This window comes from Lutra lutra, chromosome 1, assembly GCF_902655055.1.
Source record: "Lutra lutra chromosome 1, mLutLut1.2, whole genome shotgun sequence".
Taxonomy (NCBI): domain Eukaryota; kingdom Metazoa; phylum Chordata; class Mammalia; order Carnivora; family Mustelidae; genus Lutra; species Lutra lutra.
Genome location: NC_062278.1, coordinates 71,361,996 through 71,389,230, shown reverse-complemented (window position 1 = coordinate 71,389,230; position 27,235 = coordinate 71,361,996). Strand labels below are relative to the sequence as shown.

Here is a 27,235-nt window from a genome sequence, read left to right as displayed (position 1 = left end):
TTTTTTTTTAAAATAAGAGAGCATGAGCAGGACGTGGGGTGAGGGTGCGGTCAAAAGGAGCAGCAGAATTCCAGCTGAGAAGGGAGCCTGATACAGAGCTTAACCCCAGGACTCTGGGATCATGACTTGAGCAGAAGGCAGACTCTTACTAACTGACTGAATCACCCAGCCCTGAGAGAGGGAGAAAGAGAGAGGAGACAGGTGGGGAGAGGGAATCTCAAGCAGGCTCCGCATGCATCTAAGAGTGCACCAATTATCATTAACTAGTTCCATTAAAAATAAAATCTGTCTGTAACTCAATTAACTTACCCTCTTTCCTAAACATTTGAAAATAAATTGTCTAAAAATCATTACATAAAAGGACCACAAAGTTTCTTTTATATACATACTGTCCCAGTAAACATGAGAAAACCAAGAAACTCAACCCATGGCATTACTATAAAAATACAGGCATTGATTTAAAATAAACTCTAAAAGGTTGATTTTTAGAGTTGCTGATGGCAGCTAAAAACATACCCTTTAAGGCACATTTCAGAAAATATATAATTTGGGTTGGGTGTGTTTTCCTCACCACTCCCTCCCCACCAACAAAGTATTACTGATTATTCAAAAAATGGAAAGATAACCTCCATAAGCCCTTAGGATAATGCAAGTATAATGAAGTAATTTAGGTAGCTAAAAAAATGGATGAAGACATATTGCTTGAAACTAAAATCAGTAACAATGTCTTTAAATACAAAAAGAAAAGAAATTAGGGAGGCCACTTAATGACACTGGAGGGCCATTGACTGTTTCAGAATTAAAATGAAATACTGAAAGACCATTGCTTTCGCTAGTCCTGTCTTCAGCTAAATAGCCTGTAAGAGACCTCTTTCAATATTCAATTACCTAATCGTGTGAGATATACATAGAAATGGAAAGCTAAAATTAACAAAACATCATGCCTGAGTAACTGTTGAACTTAATTTTTATTGACACCTTACAAGGTCGACTTTCTTAGGAAAGTATTTTTTCCTCCAACTATATACTTCTGGTTCTGAAGAGCTGCAATATGATATAGTAGAAAGAATGTTTAAGTCAATCATGTGTTAACACAACTCTGTGTTAAAACTTAAGATTCTTTTAATGTGAAAGGCCTCCCTCCTTTTCTTTGCAATTTGTTAAAAAAAAAAAAAAAGTCATTTATCCTGTAGAATTGCCCACGTTCCAGATTTTGTTCCTTGCATACCAATGGTATCTTTTAACACATTTCCTTGTGTCAAGTATTTCCATTAACAGATTTAGGGGCTTGATCAGATTTTTTTTTTCCTTTTCTTGTGGTGCTGTATACTTTTGAGTCATAGTATAAGGTTTATCATTACAATTAACCATTGAGTTCAGGTCTCATCACCTTGATCTATCCAAAGTTCCTCATCAGCTTTTCAATTATTGGCTTCAGTAGCAATTGATGACTACTGCCTAGCTTTCGTTTCATTAGTATTTATGAAATGGTGATATTCTAACACTCCTTCTGCATTTCCTAACTGAATAATTCTACATATTTTATAAATTCTTCCACTCAATTATTTGATTACCCTGGGGTAATAAGGCAGGATGAATGCTTCTTTGTCTCCAAGTTACCAGTTTCCAGAATAATTCCTTCATATCTTTCCAAAGGTGATGAAATTGGTTTGTCTGTTTGCTATTAACATTTTAAACACATAATTTACATTTTTTACAATATTTTGATCCATTTTAGTTATTATCCTTATTGATCATCAAATTAACCCCATGTATATAATAGCTAGCAGTTTAGAATGCCTACAGCTGGATATTGAGCTTTTAAAAAAGACAGTGGTATCTGAGAGCTTTTCTGCTTTGGTGATACTGAGGTATTACTGTTAATGTTTAGACGTGATACGGTACTGTGATTTTGCTGGAAGAGAAATATGTATCTCTGAACCAAATAACATCTCTCAAATTTGCTCAATATAACCTGGGGTCAAGCAGATTGGGACATAGATGAAATAAGTTTGGCCACATGTTGCTAACTTTTGAAGTTAGTAAAATCATAGTTAACTATTATTTACCATATTATTCTTTTGTATACATTTGAAAAATTCCATAATTTTTTTTTAAACTTCCATATCAGCAGTAAGTTATCTACTATAGAAAAAAGTTTACTACAGAAAAACAAAAGAAAACACACAAACTTTAAGTCCAGCATACAACCAACCAGATAGTTTCTGAAAACGGTATCAAAATACATGCAAGAGGAAAAAAAAAATAACTTACTGACACAACCTCACTTTCCATTAAAAAAAATTTTAGATATCTGAAGTTAAGAGAGTCTGGAAAGTGTGATTCTTAAAGTATTCTTTATTAAGATCATTAAAAGTTGTAGAAACAACTTTATATTATAAAGGCACAGGGAGACAATTCTGATAAAATATTCAAATTAAACAGTAACTTACAGTACAAAAGACAATTTTAATGCACATACAAACCCCAAATGTCTGATTCAAAAATATTTTACTGTGTCTATTAATGGGCAATGATTAAAAATATAAATTGCTGCTGTATAATAAATATCTGATAGTGAACATCTTGATAGCAAAGTGAACAAAATATTTATTGCTTTTCACATACATATTTTTCCCTGTAATTTAAAATTCCTAATTCTTTTACTATCTTCTCAACTTTTTCCAAAGATAAAAGAAATTCCACATAATCTCATGGGGGAAATGGTAGTTTTAACAACTACCTCCAGTAGCAGTCACTGCTGGCAGTGTTTTCTCACTTCCTGTTCTAAAATCACAATTGCTTTTCCAAAGTAAGATAAATGTTTGCTAACCCAACATAAAGACAACCCTCTGTGACTGGCATTCTAAAGTTTGTAATGAACACTTATCAAATATAAAAGGTGCTCTGTTTTGAAAATGTGGATTTTATTTGAAGTTCTAAGCAGTGAATGTTTGACAAATAATTTTACCTGCTCCCCTCAAAAGTTTTCTGAAGTCGTAAAAAGTCAGCTTAGTGAAACTTCTAGCACTTAAATGTTTCTTTGAGGGCTAGTTGATATCTGTAAGACACGGATGTATAAAAATTAACATAATGCAATCTATTTTATAATGGAGAGTACTTACCCTTCTCCCAGCTTTTTATACTGGGGTTAACATTATGGATTTCATCATGCTTTTTTGTAGCAACCCAGTTATAGATGGTACAAGTAGAATTTCTATTACAAGCGTAAAATAACATGAATGCACCATCCTAACTCAATGCTATCTCAACTTAAGAAATACCTACATTAAAGTATTTGATAATCATTGTAAAGTTACTTAACCATGTCACCTTTAGACAGTGTGTAGCAGCTAGTAATGTGCCTGGCACAGAGCTGATGCTCAATAAATAGTTGCTGAATGAATGAAAAGGAAAAGAAAAACCTGGCTTTGGTGTGCATATTTTAATCAATTTCTGATTTAGAATAAAGTCCATCTAGAATGAAATAACTGCACACTACACCAAACTTTGCTGTAAGCTAAAGCGACAAAAAAAAAGTATCACCTATGTTAGTGATAGTCAATTTATATATTCTAACTTTTAAAAATAGCCCACAAATTCCACACGTTTGCTAATTTTTATCCACATACTTAAATTTGGGGTAATGAATACCAAGTTGGGCAGACTGGCTAACCTATGCTTTTTGATAAAAGTTACTAGTCCATCGATAAATAGAAAGTTATGATGCCCAATTAAACTCATGATGACTATACCATGTTAATTTCTGCAAAACTACCAATGAATATAAGGTAGGATATCTTTAAGTCACATATGCCTGGAAGCAGCTTACCTTTGCAACATAAAAGAATAACCAGTTAGATCTGAATTTAATAATGACAGAGTTATAGTACTGGAAGTGTGATAATAAGAACTTTAAAATCTAACCATGACACCAGATCTAACATTTCTTTGGCATATGCATTACTATCTTGGACTAGTTAGCATTTAAAAATACTGTGTATTTTTTTTTTCTTCAATCAACATTAACAAAAGGTGTAGATTGCTTGTATACTCTTCTTAAAGCCTTTAAAAGGACAAGATGACATTTTGCAACATATGCCAAACTTTGTGTTTAGTGTACACTTATAATTATAGACATAGAGGGACGTAACTGTTAAATAACCTTGAATGATTTCATGCAATGGTGAAACCACAGAAAGTGGGAAGAAAAGTATTTACATAATAAAATATTCAGCTCTCTGAAAATACAGTAAACCTGGGAATCTTGCCCTAATAGTAAATGTGTACCGCATAGCACTGAACAAAAACTAGTTGAACTTTAAATAAACACATAGAATAACCTGAATGTGTAAAACTTAATAAAAAAAAAAAAACAAACCATAAAAATGAGGGGGGAAAAAAAACACCTCTACATCAGAAGGAAAAAGTGGCCTATAAAACAGGCCAATCTAACTTAACATTCAAAGTAAATGCAAGAGATTCACAAAATCATGATAGTAATGCAAATTAAGTCAAATACCAAGTACCCTTTGATACACAAGCCAATGCAACTATCAGACTCATTTCCAATAGCTTCACAATATTCATCAATCCACTCAGGCATTCAGGGGAGCAAAGCAGTCAACGATAGCTCAAGTCTCCAAAGTCTAAGAACAAACTTAATTGCAGAAGCGTCACGAGATTTTTGAAGTAATGTCTTATTTTGATGTTAACAGAAGATCTATCAGTGCAAGTTTATCATCTTCTGAATGTATTACTTCCAAATTTCATTTTTCCAGATAGTTTTTGGTGGTTTAGTTTTAGCCAGTGCTATTTAAACGGAGAAAAGAAAAATTCACCATAGACTACCTCACATTGTTACTTAATTGTGCTAGGTATTCACGCAGTTCTTTCGCAGCCTGGAATCTTCCATAGCGCTTCTTTGGGTTGGCACACTCATCCAGCAAGGCCTCTAGTCGGCCATCTTTGGCAATTTCACTTGGTGGGTCATGAAGAAGTCCTCCAGAAGTGCCACGCCAGGTGGCATGTCTGGATAAGAGGTTCTGACAAACGGCATAGTAATTGTGGTCCACAGTTGCACGAGCACAAAGAATTTCTTTTGAAAATGATAAGCAAGCCTCCTTATCACAGTCATCAAATTTGCTTTCATACCATACATCCCAATTTTCAGGTTTATCTGTAAAAGGGGGAAAAGCAGAAAGAGAAAAATACATTTTATTTATTTATTTATTTTTTTTTTTTTAAGGATTTTATTTATTTATTTGACAGAGAGAAATCACAAGTAGGCAGAGAGAGAGAGGAGGAAGCAGGCTTCCCGCTGAGCAGAAAGCCCGATGCGGGGCTCGAACCCAGGACCCGGGATCATGACCTGAGCCGAAGGCAGCGGCTCAACCCACTGAGCCACCCAGGCGCCCCAGAAAAATACATTTTAAAAGAGCTCTCATTCCTTCCCAAAATATAAAATTTACTAATTAACACAGTAGTATTTGTTCCTAAAATTGTATAATTTTAAACACTGAAATTTATTAATTTATATATAAACATTTAGTGGGAGTTCACCAAGGCCAGGCCTAAAGATCAGACGAGGTCTCTAACTACTCAAGGATTGAGCCTAGATGGAAACTTTCCATCACAGAGAAAGTGCCATACAGAAGACTCAATGGTACAAGAGTACAGAGGAAGCAGTACTTTTGCCTGGGGCTATAGAAAGCTGCATAGAGAACATATGCTTTAGGTCTTAAATAATAAGCAAGTGTGAAAAGAAATGTGGGAAAACAGTATGCTAGGCCCAGTATAAATATGTGCAAAGGCATGGATTTAAGGGCTTGTTCCAGCTGATTCAGGGGACAATAAGATCACGGAGGCTGAAGTGTGAGATAGCTACCTGGGGAGAAGGTACAAATGAGGCTAGAGAAATAGCTTGGAAATTATGTGGTCATGAACACGATTTCTTTTATAGAAAGAGAACTGGCACTGAAGACTGGAATGACTAAGATGATGATAGTAACTAATGGTCCAGAAAAAAAAAAAAAAGCCAAATTGCAGAAACATAGGAGTTTAATTTTGAGGAAAGTTTAAGGTTCTAGTTAGATGACAAGGTAGATATTATTTACATAATATTGTTAACATTTTATATATAGAGTAAATATAATTACCAGGCATTCAGGGGGCCATATCACATGCAACTAGAAACAGACTTGAAACTTAGGGCTTTGAAGTCACAGCTACAGTATACATATTTAGAACACATCAATATACAAGTGCTTGATGGAGCCAAGAGAAGAGCTGAATTACATTGGAAAGCATGTTGAAAGCAAAGGAAAGAAATGAAGACAGGATGGAACCTTGGAACTTAAGAGGCTGGCAGAGAAGAGGCTAGTGAAAAAAGCTCATTCATTCAGCAAATAATTATGTGAATGCCTACTCTATGACAAGAAAGGGTATATACTAGGTAAACAAAATAACTAATAAGATGATTCCTGCCCTCACTGGCTTACTATCAATTATGTGAAATAGATATTAAATAAATAAACATTATCATAAGTAGTGGAAAATGCTACAAAGGAAACACGTTTTTAACAGTAGAAAGGTTTCTGAAATAAACAACTTTCCCTCACATTAGATACAGTGGTCAAGTGTAACTTTTAAGCCAAGGTTCAAAGGACAGGTACCTAGATGAATATGGAAGACAGATGAGGCATTTTAGGTAGAGCATATGGAAAAGCCCAGAAGCAAAAAAGTTCATTTAAGAAACCAAAAGACCATTGTAGCTGAAGTATCAAGGGAAGTAGACAGAGGGATATTAAATTCAAGCATTTTAGGCCCTGATTAAGAACGCTTTCTTTCTTTTTCTTCCTTCATTCCTTTCTTTCTTCCTTCCTTTTTCTTCCTTTATTCCTTTCTTTTTTCCTTTCCTTTCCTTAGGACCTGATTAAGGTCTTCCTTCCTCCTCTCCTCTTTCCTTCCTTCTTTTCTTTCTCTTTAATGTTTCTTTTGTACATAAAGAACCTTACTCTACTTCTGCTTGAAATTCACATTCAAATGTTACAAAATTTTTTAAAAAATTGGTTCACCTTATAAGCTCTTGCTTTTAAACTGAAGTATAATTAACATACATTATATTAGTTTCATATACACAACATACTGATTGACAATTCTATACATTATTCAATGCTCACCACGATATGTGGTCACCAACTGTCACCATACATTCTTGACTATACTCCTCATGCTATACTTTTCATCTTTCCGATTTATTTAATAACTGTAAGTTTGTATCTCTTAATCTTGTATCTATCTTGCATCTATCTTTATCTATTTTGCTCATCTCCCCTCTGGCAACCATCAGTTTGTTCTCTGTATTTAAGAGACTTTTTTTCTTTTCTTCTTCTTCTTCTTTTTTTTTTTTTTTTAGTATGTTCCACATAAGTGAAATCATGGTATTTACCTTTCTCTTCCTGACTTACTTCATTTGGCATAATGCCTTCCAGGTCCATCCATGTTGTTGCAAATGGCAAGATCTCATCCTTTTTTATGACTAAACTTCCACTGTGTATATGAACATAAATATATACACATCACTTCCTCTTTTGTGCTTTCACCTTGAGTTGCTTCCATGTCTTGGCTATTGTAAATAATGCTAGAGCAAACATGGTGCATATATCTTTTCAAATTAATGTTTTTGTTTTCTTTGAATAAATACCCAGTAGTGGAATTAGTGGATCATGTGGTATTTCTATTTTTAATTGTTTGAGGAACCTCCACACTATTTTCCACAGTGGCTACACCAATTTACATTTCCACCAATAGTGCATGATGGTTCCCTTTTCTTCACATCTTTGGCAACGTTTGTTACTTAGCTTTTTGATACCAGCCATTCTGACTAGTGTGAAGTATTCTCTCACTCTGGTTTTGATCTGCATTTCCCTGATGATTAGTGACATTAAGCATCTTTTCATGTGCCTGTTGGCCAGCTGTATGTCTTCTTTGGATAAATGTTTCTTCAGTTCTCTGCTCATTTTTAGTAAGATTGCTTGTTTTTGTGGTATTGATAGTACATAAACACGAGTTTGAGTTTTACTTAAAGAACAATGGGAATTCATCAAAAACTTTAAGCAAGGAAGTGGTAAGATCAGATTTATGTTTTAAGAAAGAAACTATGTGAATAGAAGGAAATCAAAGGACTCAAGAATTTCAGGAAGTTGTTACTAATCAGTCACTTCATAAGTTTTGCAATTGGGTGGTTGCTAATGGTAATGCAGAAATCTGTCAGGTTCTAATGGGTGGAGGAATGAATGGAGGCTGAGGGAGTAGAAAAAGGCGGAGTAAGCAATACTTTTAACAACTGAAAAGCATGGGAAAAAAGAAAAAGTCTTAGACATATTTGTTTATGGGGAGGGAAGAGAAACTGGATTAAACTGGATTTTAAGAAGGGAATGGGAAGTTGAAGATAAATGCAACAAATTCTCAGAGAAGGATCTACTCTGTCTGAAATAGAGGAATAAATGTGTATTGTTTTTACTAGTTTAGGTAATAAAGAGGACACTTAGGGAGTTGTCACAGCAAAACCTCAGTTTCCCTGTGAAGGAGAAAATGAAGATCATTCACTAGAAAGAGTTCAGCAAAGAGTGTCAATAAATATGGCATTTTGAAAAGTAGATATTTAAACAACCCTACCATGAGACATTTGAAAAGAACTGGTCACAGCTAAGCTATTACTGGGGCAACACTCACTGTATGAATATACTTGTGTGGTTGTAGTCATCCAAGATTAGGAATTAGTTGGTATAAAAAACTGTGACATGTATTCCAAGAATGTCTACATAAAAAACTGTAAGAAATTCTTTTTACAAACACTGAAATGAAATTTTTAAAAGTTTAGGCAAATTGCATAACTGTGAGTATACTAAAAACCACTGACCTGTACACTTTAAAAAGAAAAGGACAGGTTCTCTTCCCTGTGGAAGGATCTACGTGGTGAGTCGAGAAATAATAAGAAAGTAGTTTGGGGAGTATGGAATCAGAAGGTACTGGGAAAAATCAAGGATCAATATAAGATCATGCAAAACCTAAGTGTCAACCTAATAAATTGCTGTTACTTTCACTGCATTTCCCAGGTGCCACACATTTTTGGTCTGGGCTCATCAAAAGATGCTCATATGACAGGAACAAAGGGGATTAAAAATATAAGACCCTTATCATAGAACAACCACCTTTCAGTTTCTTTTATTAAGTAGATTCGTTAGAGAGTTACAGGCTTTGTCTCTGACACTTTAAAATTCCTGTAGCATTTAGTTTTCAAAATACTTCAGACAATCTGCCCACTTTGGCCATGACAAGCTCACAAATACATGGAAAGTAAAGTTTTGGGTAAGATGTAATAATGTCAAATCAAAATTAGGGATTTGCAGTGTTAGAAATCATCTAAATGGTTAAAAGAAAAAGAAAATCACCATGGGGACCCCACAGAACAATGGAACACAGAACATCACTGTGTTAAGTGATCCCACAGAAAAATAAGACCTCCATGAGAGCATAACAGTTTCTCTGGTAGTCTGTAACTACATAAAAACTTAATTCTGCATTACACTCTTAAACCACAGAATGTAGCAGACTGTTAAGAAAAAGACATGTACACACACACACACACACACACACACACACACAGACAGTATATCTGTGTCCATTTGATCCAAAGGATATTTTACTAGGAGAAACTGATTAATAAGAGTACAATAGTATAATAAACTGGTTCTGTTTACGGATACTGGTCAAATAAATGTAAGTTATATACTTACTTTGTCTAATTAACCTTTTGTCAGCAACCAAAACATTTTCAGCATCCACAATGATTACCTTCCCATCTCTAGGACCAACTGCAAAATTGTCAAAGCTGACGTCCAGGAGGTAGAGTGCAAATTCAAAGTCATTGTTTGTAAGCTGCTCTGCTATTTCCATTAATTGCCATGCGAGGTCAACTCGTTTCTCCCATGGTGCATTAAAGTAACTCCACAGTTCTTCTCCAACATAATTTACAGCCACCATTCTTCCACAAGCTCCAAGATATTTTGCAAATGGCCATCCTTCATCAGATGGAAAACTCTACAAAAGAATTACCTTATATTACAAGAGATCCTGATGAAGATATCCTAAGTCTACCCCTCAGATCCTCTCAGCAGAGATTATTACTAGGCATGCGCTTGGATTTCCTGTTATATTCAGGAGCTGAAGAGAGATAAATTTGATTTCTTTTCTAATTCATACATAACTTTACATAATAAAGCTAAAAATCTAAATACATAACTTTACAGTATAAAGCTAAAATAGAAAGTCCTGTTTATCACAGATTTCAGAACCAAATTGATCAACAAAACATAAGGCACCTTCCTTATTACCAAACCTGTAAGTATTTACAATTTCTTTTTGACTTGGTTTAAGTACAGTCAACCATCCTTTCTTTTGAGTGAACAGCACTGCAGGCCTATTAGCCAGCAAGTATTTACCAGGCACCACTCACTGCACTGTGCTGGCAATTAGGAGTGAGCTAAACAAAGAGTCTCTAAAATAAAAATTTTAGAAGAGAAGACAGATACTAAGCAAATAACTTTGAATATAAATGTTAGTTACCAGGAAGTGGTATGAGTCCTAAGAGAGCATTTAATAGAGACCTTACCTAGTCCACAAGCAGGTGGGGGTACAATTTAGAGAGGAATTTACAGAAGTGGGTTTTTTTGTTTTTTTTTTTTTTTTTTTAAAGATTTATTTATTTATTTGACAGACACAGCGAGAGAGGGAACACAAGCAGGTGGGGCTCCATCCCAGGACACTGGGATCATGACCTGAGTGGAAGGCAGATGCCCAACGACTGAGCCACCTCGGCGCCCCTACAGAAGTGTTTCTTAACCTATACACAAAGGTTAGTAAAGCGCAATCTGATATCCTATTGATGCAACCTGCAGTCCAAGTACCTTTGCTCCCAAGTCAATCTTGCTTCCCTTTCTACTGCCACTGTATTTCTGTTCAACTTTAGCTCAACTTCAAAATTATTTATTCTCCTAATCAGGCTTTATCTAAGATACTTTCCACCTGCAAAATGAGCATTGTGGTGCAAAAGGATGGGAAGTAATGTTTTAAACAACTTCTGGGAAGATAATATGACTAGAGGAAGTATAGAGGAAGCCTGGCATCTTTCCTTAAAATGGGGAGAAAAATCATAAGATGATACTTATATAAACACTGTAGGGGAAACAGAACAAAACGGTGCATAATATAAATACAGATTACTTCTATTGCTAAAAATTGAACAATCTACATATTTTTTTGGAAGACTTTGAGAGAGAGAGTGAAAGCGAGTGAGAAAGATAGTGAAAGTGAAAGAGAGATCACAGAGGGAGAGGCAGAAGCAGACTTTCCGCTGAGTGGAGAGCCCAATGCAGGACTTGATCCCAGGACCCTTGGATCATGACCTGAGCCGAAGGCAGAGGCTTTAACCCACTGAGCCACCCAGGCGCCCCTCAACCTTGAAAATTTACACAAATAATTACAAAAGATTTAAGTGTTTCCCAGAAGTATTTATGTACAATACAATGTCCATGACATTAAAAGAAAAAAGGGGAAAGAACTAAAAATTGGTAATATAAGAGATTATATAGTTTTGTCCCACAAAAAATAAAACAAAAAATTCCTCTATACATTATTGGTATATTATTCACATGTCATACCACAGAACAGATACAAACATATCTTTGTGAAAATAAAATGGTCTTTGACAACAGGAGAAAAGGGAACCTTGCCAACATCTGCACATGTACAAATGCCTCCTTGTTTTTGGAGCCTTTCCAACTGGCAAATGACAGTCAAATATACACTTCATTACCCAAGTCCCTCATAGAAGAAGATAAAATATATGAACAAAAGTCACACTGAACAATTTTACATTCATACAGTGTTTTCTGACAATGTTAACTGAAATACTGTTATGCCTCATTTTAAGAAGAGCACTACAATTCTTTCATATAGCTTGCTACCTAATCTTTTGGAAGAACTTTAACAAATGAATCCACACCACTAACTCAGATGACAAGAATTTTTCAGAGTATAATCAAAATAGATTTCATTAATGAGAAAAGAATTCTATTGAAAACACTATAGGACAAGGAAAATGCTCAAAGGAAGCCAAAACATAATTTTTATTTAAAACAATTCTGGCTTAGAACCAAATTACAATGGTCAAGCAGAGTGTAACAGACAAAACTTTAAGATGTTACAGCATGGATTTGTTAAGTAATCACACAATGAGAAACGCAATTTCTTACTTTCTGATTATCAAACTCAACAGGGCAAAAAAACACCAAAAAACAAAAACAAAAAAAAAACCCCATGGCAGCTAGAATAAGAAGTTTATTGCTGAGATTCACAGTCCAATTATTTGTTAAGAGCTTTACACCAGGTTGAATGTACATCAAAGTGTAATAGCTAAAGTTTTAAAACTAAATGATTAGCTTAAAAAACTGTACAAAAGGTACAAAACATTTATAAAATTACGTATTCCCTTTCCATGACTGTACTTAAAGAAAAAAATTAAATTGGTGAGCACTCAAAGAAAGCTTCTATGACTATTCCTACCAATGTAAAAATTAAAAATGGGAATTTAGGTATTAAGATAAACATGGGTAACTGATAAGATTTAAAAAATATATTATATGCCTTCAGTTAATTTACAAAATAAAAGTATTTTGGGGGCGCCTGGGTGGCTCAGTGGGTTAAGCCGCTGCCTTCGGCTCAGGTCATGATCCCAGGTCCTGGGTTCGAGCCCCACATCGGGCTTTCTGCTCAAGCGGGGAGCCTGCTTCCTCCTCTCTCTCTGCCTGCCTCTCTGCCTACTTGTGATTTCTCTCTGTCAAATAAATAAATAAAATCTTTAAAAAAAAAAAAAGTATTTTGACTATGAAACCCAAGATAAATCACTATGTCTCTTTCTCTCTTTCCTTTTGTAACAGAAAACTGCAAGCTACCTCTTGGATACCATAAAACTCCAATAATACTAATAATAATATTATAGGCATTCACAGTATCTTAAAGTCAGTTTCAGAAATAAGTAAACAAAATCACCAAGGTCATCTTCCATTTTAAGAGAAAACGAAGTTGACATAAAATGTACACACTCGATATTAAAGATTAGAAAATTTAGGTATTTTATATTCTTTAAGGTAATATAGCATTTTATAAAATTCATATATTTAAAAGACAATAAAATATACAAGTAAATAGTGGACTTGAAATCACTCTGTATCTCATGAACTGTGACTGTGCCAAACTGAAAACTTCTTAGAGCTTTCAGTCTTTTCCTCTGTAAAACTGGAGTATTTGTACCACCATATATATTCATTAAGACAATCCAAGAACCAAAGGAAAGAATATAAAATGTACTTTGCAGATATACTACTTTATAAAGAATTTTTTATGCTACTTTATAAAGAACTGCTTACCAAAACATTTTATACTTCCTATTTAAACCCATTAAAAAAGAAGTCCAGATATTCAAGAGTTATGCTTATTTTCATATCACTTACTGAAAGTTATCCACAAATAATGAATATATTCCAAAAATAGTCAAGAACCACCAAATTAGAAAAGCATCATCACTATCCTCTAATAGTTCCTAATTTACAGTGAAATATATAAATTAGCTACCAAAGTTTAAGAAGGCTTAATACTATGAAAAATGTATAGGGCATCCATAAGCACTAAAAATACAAGAAATTAAAACTTGATAACTTGTACATACATAAACTCAGCATTGTAATTTCTTTTCATTTATAATAGCTTGCACCACAAAATAAATTCTAAAAGCTGCAGTATTCTATCATCTATTTATTGATCAAAACCAATCATCATAATAGTTTATGTGATTTATAATGGGGATGTGAAATCTAAGAATTCTAGAGTTGGAAGTACCTGAGTTGTAAATCTAGCTCAATCTTACTAGCACAGTTAAATGATCTGCCTAAAGTCACACAGATAGAGGTAAAGTTAGGCTAGTACAACCCCTCAATCCAGTATCTTCCTGTTTCAAAAGTTTCCAAATTTTGGAAAGGTAACAGTGCATATATTGCATTCTCCTATTATGGAGAATCTGGGACATATTATGCTGTGAAAATAATGTAAGTGGGATAAAGCACATAACTCTCATGTTTTCATATATTTTTTGATTTGACAAACCCTATTTTCTATAGGTTTTTAAATTTGGAATTGCAGATAAGAGATTGTAGGTTAACCCACATCTCACTGACTACTATTAAAGCACCTGGAGTTAGAAAGTGAGAGAGTCACTATGGAATGGAGAATACTAATTTTATATTAAAAAATTCTAGATCTAGCGTAACAACATCATGAAATGCTAAGTAAACAGCTATAAATAAAACAGTCCCTATTCTCAGGAAGCTTTTTCAACCTGAGTTGGGAGAATGATTATTAAATATACAAAATTATAAATTACATAATTTGTTACAAATTATGAAGTAGAGTATGCTGAGAAAGAGAAGTAGGGACATATTTCAGATTGTGTGGTAAAGGTCAGCTTCTCTATGGAAGTGCTACTGAGGCTGAGATAAAAAAGATGGGTGTAATATTAGACAGACTGGGCAGGGGGTGTAAAAATGTTCCAGGCCACAGAAGAGTCGGAAACAGTTTTCTCAGTACTGAAGAAAAGGCCAAAAGCAGCTTTACAAAAATGAATGAGAAGGAAATGGCTTGAGGTAACAGAGTCTGTAAAGGGAAGCGGGGACCAGATCATGCTGGGACTTACAGAATAAAACAAAAACAAAGTCCTCAACATGGCCTAAATGCTTTGGAAAAACAAAACAAAACAAACAAACAAAAAACCCAAAACAATTTAAAAAAAAAGCCTTAACATTCAGAAACATTGTACGTACTGGAATTAACAAATATCCTGTATTATATAATGTTATTCTTTAAAAAAAACCACAAACTTTTACAATATCTCAATATCTTTTGATCACTAACCACTGTCTTACCAGATTAATAAGGTCATTTTATTATATTATGTCAGAACACGGTTATTTTAAAAAGACATACGATGTATGAGTAAAACTGACAGATTCAAGTAAGGTCAACTCTACAAGTTGTGATCTATTCTTTTGTTTTTCCTCCTTACATGACCAAAAGTAGGGTTTGTACACTACGTTTAAAAGATTGGGGCACCTGAGTGGCACAACAGATTAAGTGTCCAATTCTTGGTTTTGGCTCAGGTGGTGATCCCAGGGTTGTGAGACAGAGCCCTGTGTTGGGCTTCATGCAGAGTCTGCTTAGGGCTCTTTCTCTGCTTCCCCACTCCATGCTCACTTCTGCCCTTTTGCGTGCTTCTCTCTCTCTCTCAAATAAATAAATCTTAAAAAAAATAAAAGATCAGGCGCCTGGGTGGCTCAGTTGGTTAAGGGACTGCTTTTAGCCCAGGTCATGATCCCAGAGTCCTGGGACATTGGACTCCTTGCTCAGCAGGGAGTCAGCCCTCCCTCTGACCCTCTCCCCTCTCATATGCTTTCTAATAAATAAATAAAATCTTTTTAAAAAAAGATCACATACTTCCTTTAATGCAAGAAATATTTTACAGTCATTTACTAACAACATTCCATTAAAAGGAAGGTAACTTTGTAGCTCACCTAAAAAGATGTATCATGAGACTTATTTTTTAAAGGAGGAAATTCCTAATAAAAAGAAGCTGACTTGAAAAAAAAATCTATTAATAATCAAAACATACAATTTAAAATCTGGTTATAGGGGGCGCTGGGTGGCTCAGTGGGTTAAGCCTCTGCCTTTAGCTCGGGTCGTGATCCCAGGGTCCTGGGATCGAGCCCCCTCGTTGGGCTCCCTGCTCAGCGGGGAGCCTGCTTCCTCCTCTCTCTCTCTGCCTGTCTCTCTGCCTACTGTGATCTCTCTCTGTCAAATAAATAAATAAAATCTTTAAAAAAAAAAATCTGGTTATAGGTTTTCTAAAGAACTGGCATTTCTGAACACACAGTAATTTAAACTTGAGAATACTTATCAAAAGTTAATGTTATCAAAAGACTAGAAAATGCTTAAAAGTTCAATTTAACTTTAAAATTATTTTTAAAAGCCCAAATGTGAACAAAATCCCATTGTAGTAACGCATGTTATAACAGCTGTTCACAGAGATTAGTCAACTGTACTGGTGACAGACTAATGTGTTCACAGTTTTGTGAACTGTCTGGAGGGGGAATATAGTAAAATTACTGGGATGATTTAATGGTTACCTAATTTTTGCTAAAATTTCTCTAAGACTTTAGCTTCTTAATTTATACTGCTAATAAATAGTGGCCAAAATCCATTGTAAATACTATAGAATCTTAATAATCTCAAGATTTCTAAGTTGCAGCTTATGTTCCATTTATTTCATTAAATAATTTCCTGAATGCCATTTTCCACCCACCTAGAATTCCAACAATATTAAGCAATTCCTTGAAAATAGCAAGGTTATGTTATTTCACTGAATATGTCCAATAGCTGTTTCTAAAATTGGAAACTAAAGTCAAAATGCAACAACAAAAAAATCTACATAAGTTTGATAGAAAATAATAATCTTTTAGAATAAATAGTTTAAGCAATGCACTCCCCTCCCCCATCACTGGACCACAAGTTTTAAAAATATGCATAAATTTACTTGTCTCAAACGATGCTTTCTTACCTATAGTTACATCAGCAAGTGTGATCCACATTTCTAAGTTGAAATACAAATCTAAAACACCATACTCATACACTCGTACTTATTTTCTTCCAATAATGTTGGAAGAAAAATTGAAATAAAATTTCAAATAAAGAAAAAGGATATAATATAATAAGCTTCTTCAGGACCCAATAACCCAAGAACACTACTTTGCTTTCTTCAGTCAAGACTTCATTTCTTTGAGGTCTGACAAGTAGAATAGTAAGTACGAACTTACTCCCCTGGTTCCTTTAAAACATAAACTGAATTAACATCACCCTTTTGAAAAAGACCAAACTATCCTCTAGTAGCAGAGTGTATGTGTTAAACCCGAGGCCTGGTTTTAGATTTGTATTCCTGTTGTTGCCTTAAATTCACTACAGACAAACCAAAACTCTTGGTTCCCCTACCCCAAAGCCATTCCTTTTCTGGGCTTGCACATTATGATAAGGAATTATTTAGTAGTTGCTCAGACTAAAACCCCAGGAGATATCCTTTATTTTTCCCTTTCCATCATACCTTTACCCATCAGCAAGTCTTGTCAACTATTTTTCCAAAATATACCGGTTCTGTCCACTTTTTATAACGTTCATCGCAACCATCTTAATTCAAACCACCATTCTCTCCCACAGTCTTGTGCAAAAGCTTTTCAGATTTCTCTCTTACCCCTTACAATCCTTCTCCCAAATCAAGCCCTACTGAAAACACCTCCATTGTTTCACACTGCCCTGAAATTAAAAAAAAAAAAAAAAATCCTAAACTCATTATGCATGGTTACAAAGCTGTACAGGATATGACCCTTGTCTACCTCTATGATCTTATATTCTACCAGGCTTCCCTACTCCCGTGCTCCCTGCTCCTCTGGATTTGCCTTATCTCTTGTCCAAAACCACTCTGACCTCAGATCCTTGTACCACTGGCTATATCTCCCATCATTTATACTTTGGCTGAAATGGGACTCTTCCTGACCACCGAATTTAGAGTATTCTATCCCCAAACCAAGTCTCCATCACAGGAGTCTGCTGTATTATTTTTATAGTATGTAAAATCTGAAATTACCTTGTTTTTTGTTTGCTGCCCTCACCTAGTGTCTGACAACACAAAAGCTGCATAAACTGTCCTGGCCTACCATCTTCACGGTATCCTACAGGTACACAGATCAGTTCCTGGAACTACTGAGCAATGTCACACAATTCTTGCCAGATTTTTTCACTTCACAGTTAAAACTCCAAATGTGCACTGGAAAGGCAAAATGTTAAGAAGACCCTGAAGCATCACACCTACCTCAGATGATCTAGCTTTTAAGACTGTATCTCAGCCTAGGAAATTAGACCAGAACTAACCCTTTTTAAAAAAATTATCACTGTTACTGTACTAATTACAATTATTGAACTATAATAACTTAGAGAAAAATTAAAATATTGAATAATATTGCCTACAATATTCTTTCTATTCAAAGTACTTCATACGGGACAAATCCTTAACCCTCCTTGTAAATACCATTCAAAAAAATGGCCTGAAACAGCAACTAGGTAGGTATTTAAGGTGTGTATATACGTAAATAAGGTAACATTTGAAGGTTTGTTATAGAAAGAGTAAAATATGTGTGTGTGTGTGTGTGTGTGTGTGTGTATATATATATATATATATCAGATTTTATTCATTTGTTTGACAAAGAGACACAGTGAGAGAGGGAACACAAGCAGGGGCAGTGGGAGATGGAGAAGCAGGCTTCCTGCTGAACAGGGAGCCTGATGAGGGGCTCAATCCCAGGACCCTGGGATCATGACCCCAGCCGAAGGTGGACACTTAATGACTGAGCCACCTGGGTGCCCCAAAATGTACATATTTTTAAGATAGATGTCAACTTAATGTACTGAAGAACTTTTCAAGTACAACTAAAAATGAAATAAATTAATTTGCAAAGTAGTAACATATTGTTAAAAAAACAAAGACATTTTGTGTATATTATTGGAATAACTGTCTCCTTTACTCTTTAAAACAGTCTTGTTATAGGTAACTATTATAATTCCTATTTTGTTAAGAAACTAAGGCTCTAAAACATTAAGTGACCATTCAACAACTTTTGAGTTAGTACAGAATACTACCTCGATACTGCCCCACTACTCTACCTGTCCCCCCCAGCCTCATCCATGGGCAAAATCCTATTTATCCTTCAGAACTCAATTCGCATGAAATCTTCCTTGGTATCCACACCTATAAAGATACACTCACGTCTCTCCCTAAATGAGTCATTTGACAGAATGCAGGTATATTTTTTTTTAATAGGACTTATTATACTATACTGGTTGTAATTATTCATTTATATACCCACCTTTTTTTTTTTTTTTTTTTTTTAAGATTTTACTTATTTACTTGACAGAGAGAGACCACAAGCAGGCAGAGAGGCAGGCAGAGAGAGAGGAGGAAGCAGACTCCCTGCCGAGCAGAGAGCCCGACGCGGGGCTCGATCCCAGGACCCCGAGACCATGACCCGAGCCGAAGGCAGCGGCCCAACCCACCGAGCCACCCAGGCGCCCCATATATACTCAACTCTTATACAGTACACTATTTATCTATCTGCCTAGACAGATCCTTTGACTCCAATTGCCTTATAACAGACCATTTACCAAATAAACAAATAAAGTCCAGTTCTTCTGATTCTAAATCCAGGGCTATAGGTTCAAAGAGCTTCCAGGTTATTTCAGGTAACTTTCTATCAAGAATCTATTTTAATAAAGACATACAAATTGGATAAAGGTTTGATACATAATTAAAAACCTTTCAAGGTCTATGACCAGGAATAATAACTATCTACATCTTACTAGTAATTTACAATTATTTACTAAAGTTAGTTGTATGTGTAGGGAAAACGCAGGGTCTATATTCTAAGGTCATATTAGTTCAATATATGCATAATGAATTAAAAGGGAAGACAGAAAAAAATGTCAGCCATTCTGAGAAGTTTACTGCAATACAGGAAGTAGGCCAGAAACCATAAACCAGAAAAACAGAAAATAAAAACCAGTTGATGATCCTGGGAAAATGATTATCCAAGTCTAGAAAGCAAATCCCCCAAAAGTAAGCTTTCTATTTCCTACCAACATGTGTGAGGAGTTATGTGCTAATCTACATGGTGGAAATACGAAGGAAAATTGTTTGTAGATTAGACAAAGTACAAAAGGGACCTCGGAATTAATAATGGTGAGAAGATATGAATAAATCCAGAAAATAGGCCAGTGGGGCAAAATTATTTTGCTCCACTGATCTGGAAGTGGTGCTATCCCAAGGGTGATTGCCTGTTTCTAAAGCCTTTCCAAAATAAGAGTCTCTGGATGTGAGGTACACAGAGTTATAGCATTATTTTTGTTTGTTTTTTTTTTTTCATGAAGCATTTTCAAGTGTCAATAAAACCTCTGATTAAAGAAAAAAAAAACAGAAAAACACTAAAACCTCTAGATTTAAGGCTACGAATTAGATTTTTTTTTTAAAGTGCTCTACTTAGAACTACCTACTCAGAACCATCTTTGAAGCTCTGGGAATGCAGTTACCACAGTAGCATCCAGTGGGAGAGAAGTAGGTGGCTCCCTAAGCTGTTGCTTTCAAAGACACTCCTGAGACAAAGTCTGGAACATTCTTTTAAAATGCTACTGCCCCACATGATACTTGGCCACATTGAGCTCCATATTTTTTTCCTTTAAAGGAAATCTCTGGTTTTTCGTTTTGTTTTAATTTGATTCGGTATGTAAAAGTCTGGGAGGAAGGCAAGCTTGAAAACAGGGCTATCTATCCTGGCCTCCTTCCCATATCTTCTAGCAGGGACCAAGTACCAAATCCCCCAATCCCCTTTTAGAAGTTTAAACCCACCACTTAAAGTCAAACTCAGAAGTAGAAAAAAATAATTTCTCAAATCAAGGGTTTGAGACTAAGGATATTGGGGCTAAAAAGGAAAGGACCTAATACAATAGTCTTAGTTTATAAATAAGTAAGTCCCATTAAGAGTTTGTCAACCTGTCCAAAGTAAGACAGCTAAATGGCCATAATCTTTTGTATACTTCAAAAACCATACCTTGAGCAGTGCACCTTAAAAATATTTTCTCCTTTGGGAAGTATCTTTAAGGACAAAACAACATTCACTCAACATTTTCTGTAAAAATTCATCATGTAATATAGGGATGGACTAAATCAATGTAACCAAAGGTATGGCTCATAGTCTGAATCATAACTATTTTTAAGATGATCCATATAAGCTTCAGTACAGCTGATTAACTAGCTGATAGTTAAAGTTACTTTTACCTTATTTAATGTCTAACACGGAGTGCTTATTTAGACAAATAAGGGATTTGGCACTATATAATGTGGTTTGCATAGTACTGTGTCATTTACAAAAATTGAAATAAAAGCTAAAATCTATAGCATAAATGACAGTTACATGCTGAAAAATTAATGAATTCCTATTAAAACCATGATTCAGAAAATTTAAAATAAAGTTCTATAAATGTAATGAAACAAATCCCAATTCCTCCATCTTAAACAAGTAAGAGCTTTGTTTCTATAAATAAGGCCATCGTCATTATCTCTAGGTCATCAAGTCAGAGATAGTTTGGGCTTCAGGAAACTCAGACAGTATTTTTCTCTAACACACACACAACTTCTATAAATTCGAGAAACAGGTAACTACAAATATTGGTAGAAAATTTACCAATAACCTTGACATCTTGTCAAAACACTTCACCTCCTTGATTTTCCAGTATTCCAAGAATGCTATACACAATAAAAAAATCAACAAAGTCCCTCTCTCCAACTTTCTTCATAGGATTATGGTATACTTATAATTAAAACATACTTCTTGGTGAAGTAAAACTGTGAAAAAAAAATGTATCAGTGTAGAAAAAAAGGTTCTAGCATTATCTTGCTTGATGTTTATAAAATTTTTTTTAGAAGATGATAATTCTATGGCCAAACAACTTTCCTTTGAACTAGATAAGCTGCTGTAAGCTAGTAAAACTATGCAACAATGGGAAAAGTGTTGTATTTTCATACCATTTCATACTGGCTAAGTCCATATTACAAATCTACATAGCCTTACATAGATAAGGTATGTGTATAATAGATCTTATAGACACAGTATCTTCCATGTCTTCTTTCAAGGTATAATAGAAAATTCAATTGTTTATTGCTTCTTAAAATCAGAAGAGTCAAGTTTAACAGGCAAAATTTATATACATTTTCAGTTCTTTCTTTAGTATTCATCAAAGGAGATTTTTAAGTATTTATTTTGGAAGCATGTTTACCACACTGGAACTTTTGTTAAGAATACTTTGATGAAGTCAGTTCAAAACACTTTTTTACCCCCCCAAAGTAGTTAATTTTTGGACAATCAATATAAGAAAAATCCAATTTGTCACCAACTGTCTAAAAATTCAATAAGTAGCTCCCTCTCCTGGAAACAAAAAAATGTTGCGTTCCTCTTTGAGCTGTAAAATACAGGCTTGATCTTTAAGCATATTTTTTTAAGATACGTGAACAAAAATGCACAAACAGGCAAATAAGAGTGAGGTTTTCTATCATTATTAATACAGCATAGTACTTTAAATAGCTATTAGTTTTATAGAAACCCATATAAATATTAAACTTGAACTCATTTATCTAGTTAGCAGAAATAACAAACATCGTGACTTGACTTAGTAACAATCTTTGCACCTTATCACAAAATTTTAAGATTCCTTTAACTTTAGTGGTTTTCTGCCACCATCAAACCTCAATTGCATTGATCATACTTAACTCACTAATATTTCCCCACAGATGAAGTGGTTCTATAAACAAAGTACCAGCTCTGTGAAAATTTATTTAAAAATAAGTCTTTTTTTTTTTTTTAAGATTTTATTTATTTACTTGACAGACAGAGATCAGAAGCAGGCACAGAGGCAGGCAGAGGAAGAGGAAGCAAATTCCCCAATGAGCAGAGAGCCGGATGCGGGACACTATCCCAGGACCCTGAGACCATGACCTGAGCCGAAGGCAGAGACTTTAACCCACTGAGCCACACAGGTGCCCCTAAAAATAAATCTTATTCAACTTGCTTGTTCATCATGTAAAAAATTGAACATACCAATATGACTGACTGGTATTAAAGACCCCAAATTTATATTTCACACAGCACTTACTAGTTATAGAAAGGGGTTGCCTAAATTTCAAATGCAATATACAAAAGCCAAAATTAACCAGGTTAACATATATTTCCTCACATATTAAAAACAAACTCTTATCCTATAACCTATCTATCACCCACTCAGAGTAATGTTTTACTCAGAGTAAAAGTTTAAATTACAAGAATATAACTGATTTTTTTAAGTTGTTTATCACTAAAGATGAAAACAGAAAGAGGAAGTTTGAGGGAAGAGTTAATCAGAAAAGGAACTAAGAGCACACTTGCCTATCTCGACTACAAAGTAAATTGAAAATGTCAAGACAATTTCAAACTTCAAAAATTTAACATAAAAGCTTCCCAAATAAGGCAAATTTTCCTTAGTGCAAATCAAATGGCAAGACAGCTTTATAAAGAACTGGATATATAATGTTCTTAAAATATTAGTCCTAGTTATTGTTTCTAATATACCAATATTCAGAATCACCTGATGAAAATCTTTCAATAGGTACCCACTATTACAAGTGCAGAAAATGTGTACTACTACTCAGATAGCTCCTTACTAAATTTTTGGGTCCCAGAGAATTTGACAGATTATCTGCAAATACACTGCTAAAGCCTTCTACAGGGACCAACCTTCCTAATATAAACATCTACTTCTCAAAGATAAAAGACAGTTTAAATGGAAAAAAAAGTTTCAAGTCAAATGTATATCACAAATATGGACTTAAGCTTTATAGACTGGCTAGTTTTATTGAAACCACTTAATAAAATAATTTCTTAGAAGGAAGTTTAACCAATTTTACACACCACTCACTGTTAAAGAGAGCAGTGTTTAATATACAATCTGTACTTTAAATGTAGCCCCTTAGGTACATCCAATAACAGTTTAAGATTTACTAAGACCCACACTAAAGTTTTGAGGCAAAGTATTTATTTTGTGTTAAAATCATCTGGCTGAACTAATGAAACAAAGCTGGTTTCTCTTAGCTAAGTTGGGCAGCGGACAACTTGAGAAAAGAAAGCAATATAAATGAATACCGTACATTCCTATTCATGCACTTCAGATAAAAAAACAAAACAAAACACAAGAATCCTGTACAACCACACCCCCCACTAGTAACATTCTCAGGAGCACAGAAAAAGCATGAAGTATACCAAAGTATTCCCCCCCTCCTTGTATTTGATAAACAGCAAAACTGGTATGGGAAAGGAGCAAGGTAACTTTCCTGCAGTTAGAGGAAGGGTCACAACCCCACAGCTGTAACCACTACCCAAGGACACCACACTAAAGCCGGGTGGGAATGTGCACAAACTCAGTAACTACTCCAAAGGTCAACAGTTTTTTGGGTTTTCCTTTTTTTGCTGTCATCACTAAAAAGACGCCAACCTACTCCCCGAAAAGGTGTTTGTTTTCAAAATAAAGTCAGGAGAGAGCCAATAAGGAGAATAAGAATCTCCTTCCCCTATTTCTCACCCTGGCTGAACATTTCATCTTCTTCCTGCAGCCAAATTACTAGATGAATACAGCAGGTCACAGAATCAGGATGAAAATGTCCGTGTTGGCCTCAAATCCTCCCAGCCCCAAGTCCAAGGATGCCTTACTTTTTCTTCTTCCTAATCCCACTCAAAGCGCGGCTCAATGGATTATGCAGACCACAGCCTCAATTCCCCAGCTTGTCCCCAAATTAACTGCCCCAATGACCCTCCAGATAACTTAGCTGAAGGATAAAACAAAGACTTTGGGGCCGAAGTTAGGCCGGGCACGAAGAGTACCAAAGGGGACAGCGAATGCAGTATAGAAACACTTGAAAAGAATTAAACATCCGAGGGCTCGTGAACAGACCGCACTGTGGAAGTGCAAACCCCGGTGGATAAAAGCAGAAAGGCGGGGAGAAGAGCCCAAGGAAACTCACTGGAGAGACATTTTGGGAACGTACAAGACGCGCTCCCTCTGCTGTTAAAGGCTCCGCAGTCGAATCCGAGATGCGCCCGCGTCTAGCTGCCAAGAACGGACTCTCCCGCCTCCGGGTCGCCCTCCCCGATCCGACACAGCGCCCAAAGGTCCCCCAGTGCCGCCCCCTTCCCACGTCCGCAGGCTGGCCCAGCCGGGCCGGGTCCAAACGGGGCAACGAGCACCGGCTGAGCCACTTCTCCGACTGCGGTTACCCCGCGCGGCCCTTCCCGGTAGGACCCCCCCACCTCCTTCCTGGGCTCCGCGCCTACCTGTAGCACCAGCGGCTCGGGGTTGAAGGCCAGGGTCAGCAGCAGTTGCATGCGCTCCGAGTCCTTGAGATTGCGCAGCAGGAAGCTGCCCGAGTCCTTGGTCTCGGCGTAGCGGCGCACCAGGCGATCGAGCAGGCGCTGCGAGGGGCAGTGCACCAGGTCCGACCAGCCCTCCACCGCCTCGGGCGTGAGCAGCCGCACGTCGCCGTTGAGGCGCGCGAACTCGGTGCGGGGCATGGCCTGGAGCAGGTCGCAGCGAGGTCGGCCGGTGGCCCGTTTGCAGATGCTCTGGTCGAGCTGCGCCAGCTCGCGCTGCGAGCCGAGGCGCTTGAGCACCACTCGGCGGCGGCCGCCCTCGCGGGGCTCGCCGTACTGCGCGAAGTAGACGTTCTTCACGTTGAGGAAGTCCAGCAGGCGCAAGCGGCCCCACGCCTCGAACACCACCTGTCCGTTGAGGAAGCGGCGGCACCAGCTCGTGCCGAAGCACGCCGGGCACTTATTGAGCTGCAGGAAGCGCCGGTCGGCCAGCTCGTTGCGCTGCCAGGAGGCGAGCAGCGACGGCGAGTGCAGCACCATCAGCACCAACAGGCTGCCCAGCGCCGCCAGCTTCAGCGAGCGGGACAGGCGGCCCAGCTTCGGGAGCACCAGGCGCCACATCCCGCCCGCCGCCTGTCCACACGCACCCGGAGGGCGAGGGCACCCCGTGGGCGCCCCCGCCGCGCCGAAACCTGGAGAGCGACCGGCAGGGGTCCCCGGGCGAGAGAAGGAGCGAGGTCGTGGGCTGGGGCGGGAGGCGGAGTAGGTGTGTAAGAGAGAAAGACGGGGAGCGGGAAGAAGCCGACCAAAGCAGGCTGCGACTTCTCCCAGTCACTAGTCTCCACAACTCTCGAGCTCCCTCCTCCGAGCTCCCCGCCCTCCGACTCTGGCGGCGCCTGCTGCACGCCGACCAAGTTATAGAGGAGCGGGAGGGAGGGGGGAAGCGCGGGGACCCGACGGCCGCGCGTCCGCGCGCGCGCACGCGCACTGCTCGCTGGGGGCGCGAGAGCTGCGGCGGCGACCGCCTGTGGGGCGAGCGGGGTCTTTGAGGAGAGAGAAAGAGGGACTCACGGAAGGGGAAGAGAAGCTGGAATATCTCACACCGAAAAGTAGCAACAGTGTAGGAAGGTGGGAAGGATGAGGTGCCCGCGCGTCCCTGACGCCTCACGCCCCGATTCGTACGCGTTGGCTCTCCAGAGAGGGGGGGGGGGGCAGGGGGCGGGACTCGCGGGGCGGAGCGAGCGCGTCGCGCGCCGCCCGGAAAGCGTAAGCGCGAGCCCGCGGGGGTGGCTTTCGGGGCCCGCTTCGCGGGGGCGGAGCTGGAGCTCTTCGGGGAGGGATAAGCTGGCGAGATGTGGTAGCGAAACGACTTTTAGTTAACAGTTAATCTTTTATGATTGTTGAGTTTTACTGGGGCCTCTCTTTTGCTATCGTGGAAACAGCCTGTAAGCGGGAGTGAAAAAGAAATGAATTGCGGAATTGCCAGTCCTCCACCCAGAACTGCTCTCGCCGGGGAAGGAGGGGGCGGGGCAACGTGCTCCACGCCCCTCACCCGGGTGGGGCGCGGGCCTGGGGGCGGGGCGAGGCGGGGCACTCCTGGCGGGAGTTCGCGTCTCCCTGGGCTCGCAAGCCTTTAGGCCAGGGGCGGGTCTGCGGTGAAAACGTGGGAAAGGCGTGAGTAGTTGGCGGACGGGCTGGGGCGCCGCGTCTTTGGCGTCTGTTATTATCTGTGGAGGCATCTTAAATTTCCTGAGCGGGTACGAAAAAGCGAAGCTAAATGAAAAGTGTCATGAAGAGAGAACCGACGCGGCCTGGTGTAGCCGGGAGTTCTGTCCTAGCTGCTGCGAGCGAGGATGAGCAGTTGGCGGGGTTGCCTTGCGCCTCCTGTTTTCACGGCGCGGCCCTGAAGCCGTTTGCTTCACTTTGGAGAAGTGAATTTTCCGGCGCGGTCGGTGAGGCGCGGGCTGGTGTTTCCAGGCCCCCCCCTCCAACTCCGCCGCGCGGCGGTCCAGGGACTGGAGCCTGCTGCCCCGCGGGCCACGACGCGTTGCTGTGGCGGTAACCATGGGGACCCTGGGCTG

General features: G+C 37.9%; 1 protein-coding gene across 1 annotated transcript; it reads right to left on the bottom strand.

The window, feature by feature from the left end:
- Positions 1 to 2,340: 2,340 nt before the first annotated feature.
- Positions 2,341 to 26,052, bottom strand: DIPK2A (divergent protein kinase domain 2A). Its single transcript, XM_047727133.1, has 3 exons — positions 25,119 to 26,052; positions 9,801 to 10,104; positions 2,341 to 5,179 (listed from the first exon to the last, which is right to left on the bottom strand). The coding sequence occupies exons 1-3, from the start codon at positions 25,773 to 25,775 to the stop codon at positions 4,848 to 4,850; spliced, it is 1,293 nt and encodes a 430-aa protein (XP_047583089.1). The 5' UTR covers positions 25,776 to 26,052; the 3' UTR covers positions 2,341 to 4,847.
- Between the last annotated feature and the right edge of the window lie 1,183 nt (positions 26,053 to 27,235).

Excerpts from the sequence above, each read along its gene's own strand:
- DIPK2A (XM_047727133.1), bottom strand. The coding sequence starts at position 25,775 with ATGTGGCGCCTGGTGCTCCCGAAGCTGGGCCGCCTGTCCCGCTCGCTG. Across the intron at positions 10,105-25,118 it reads CCGAGCCGCTGGTGCTACAG|AGTTTTCCATCTGATGAAGG; the intron begins GTAGGCGCGGAG and ends ATTCTTTTGTAG. Across the intron at positions 5,180-9,800 it reads CAAAAGGTTAATTAGACAAA|ATAAACCTGAAAATTGGGAT; the intron begins GTAAGTATATAA and ends CCCCTTTTACAG.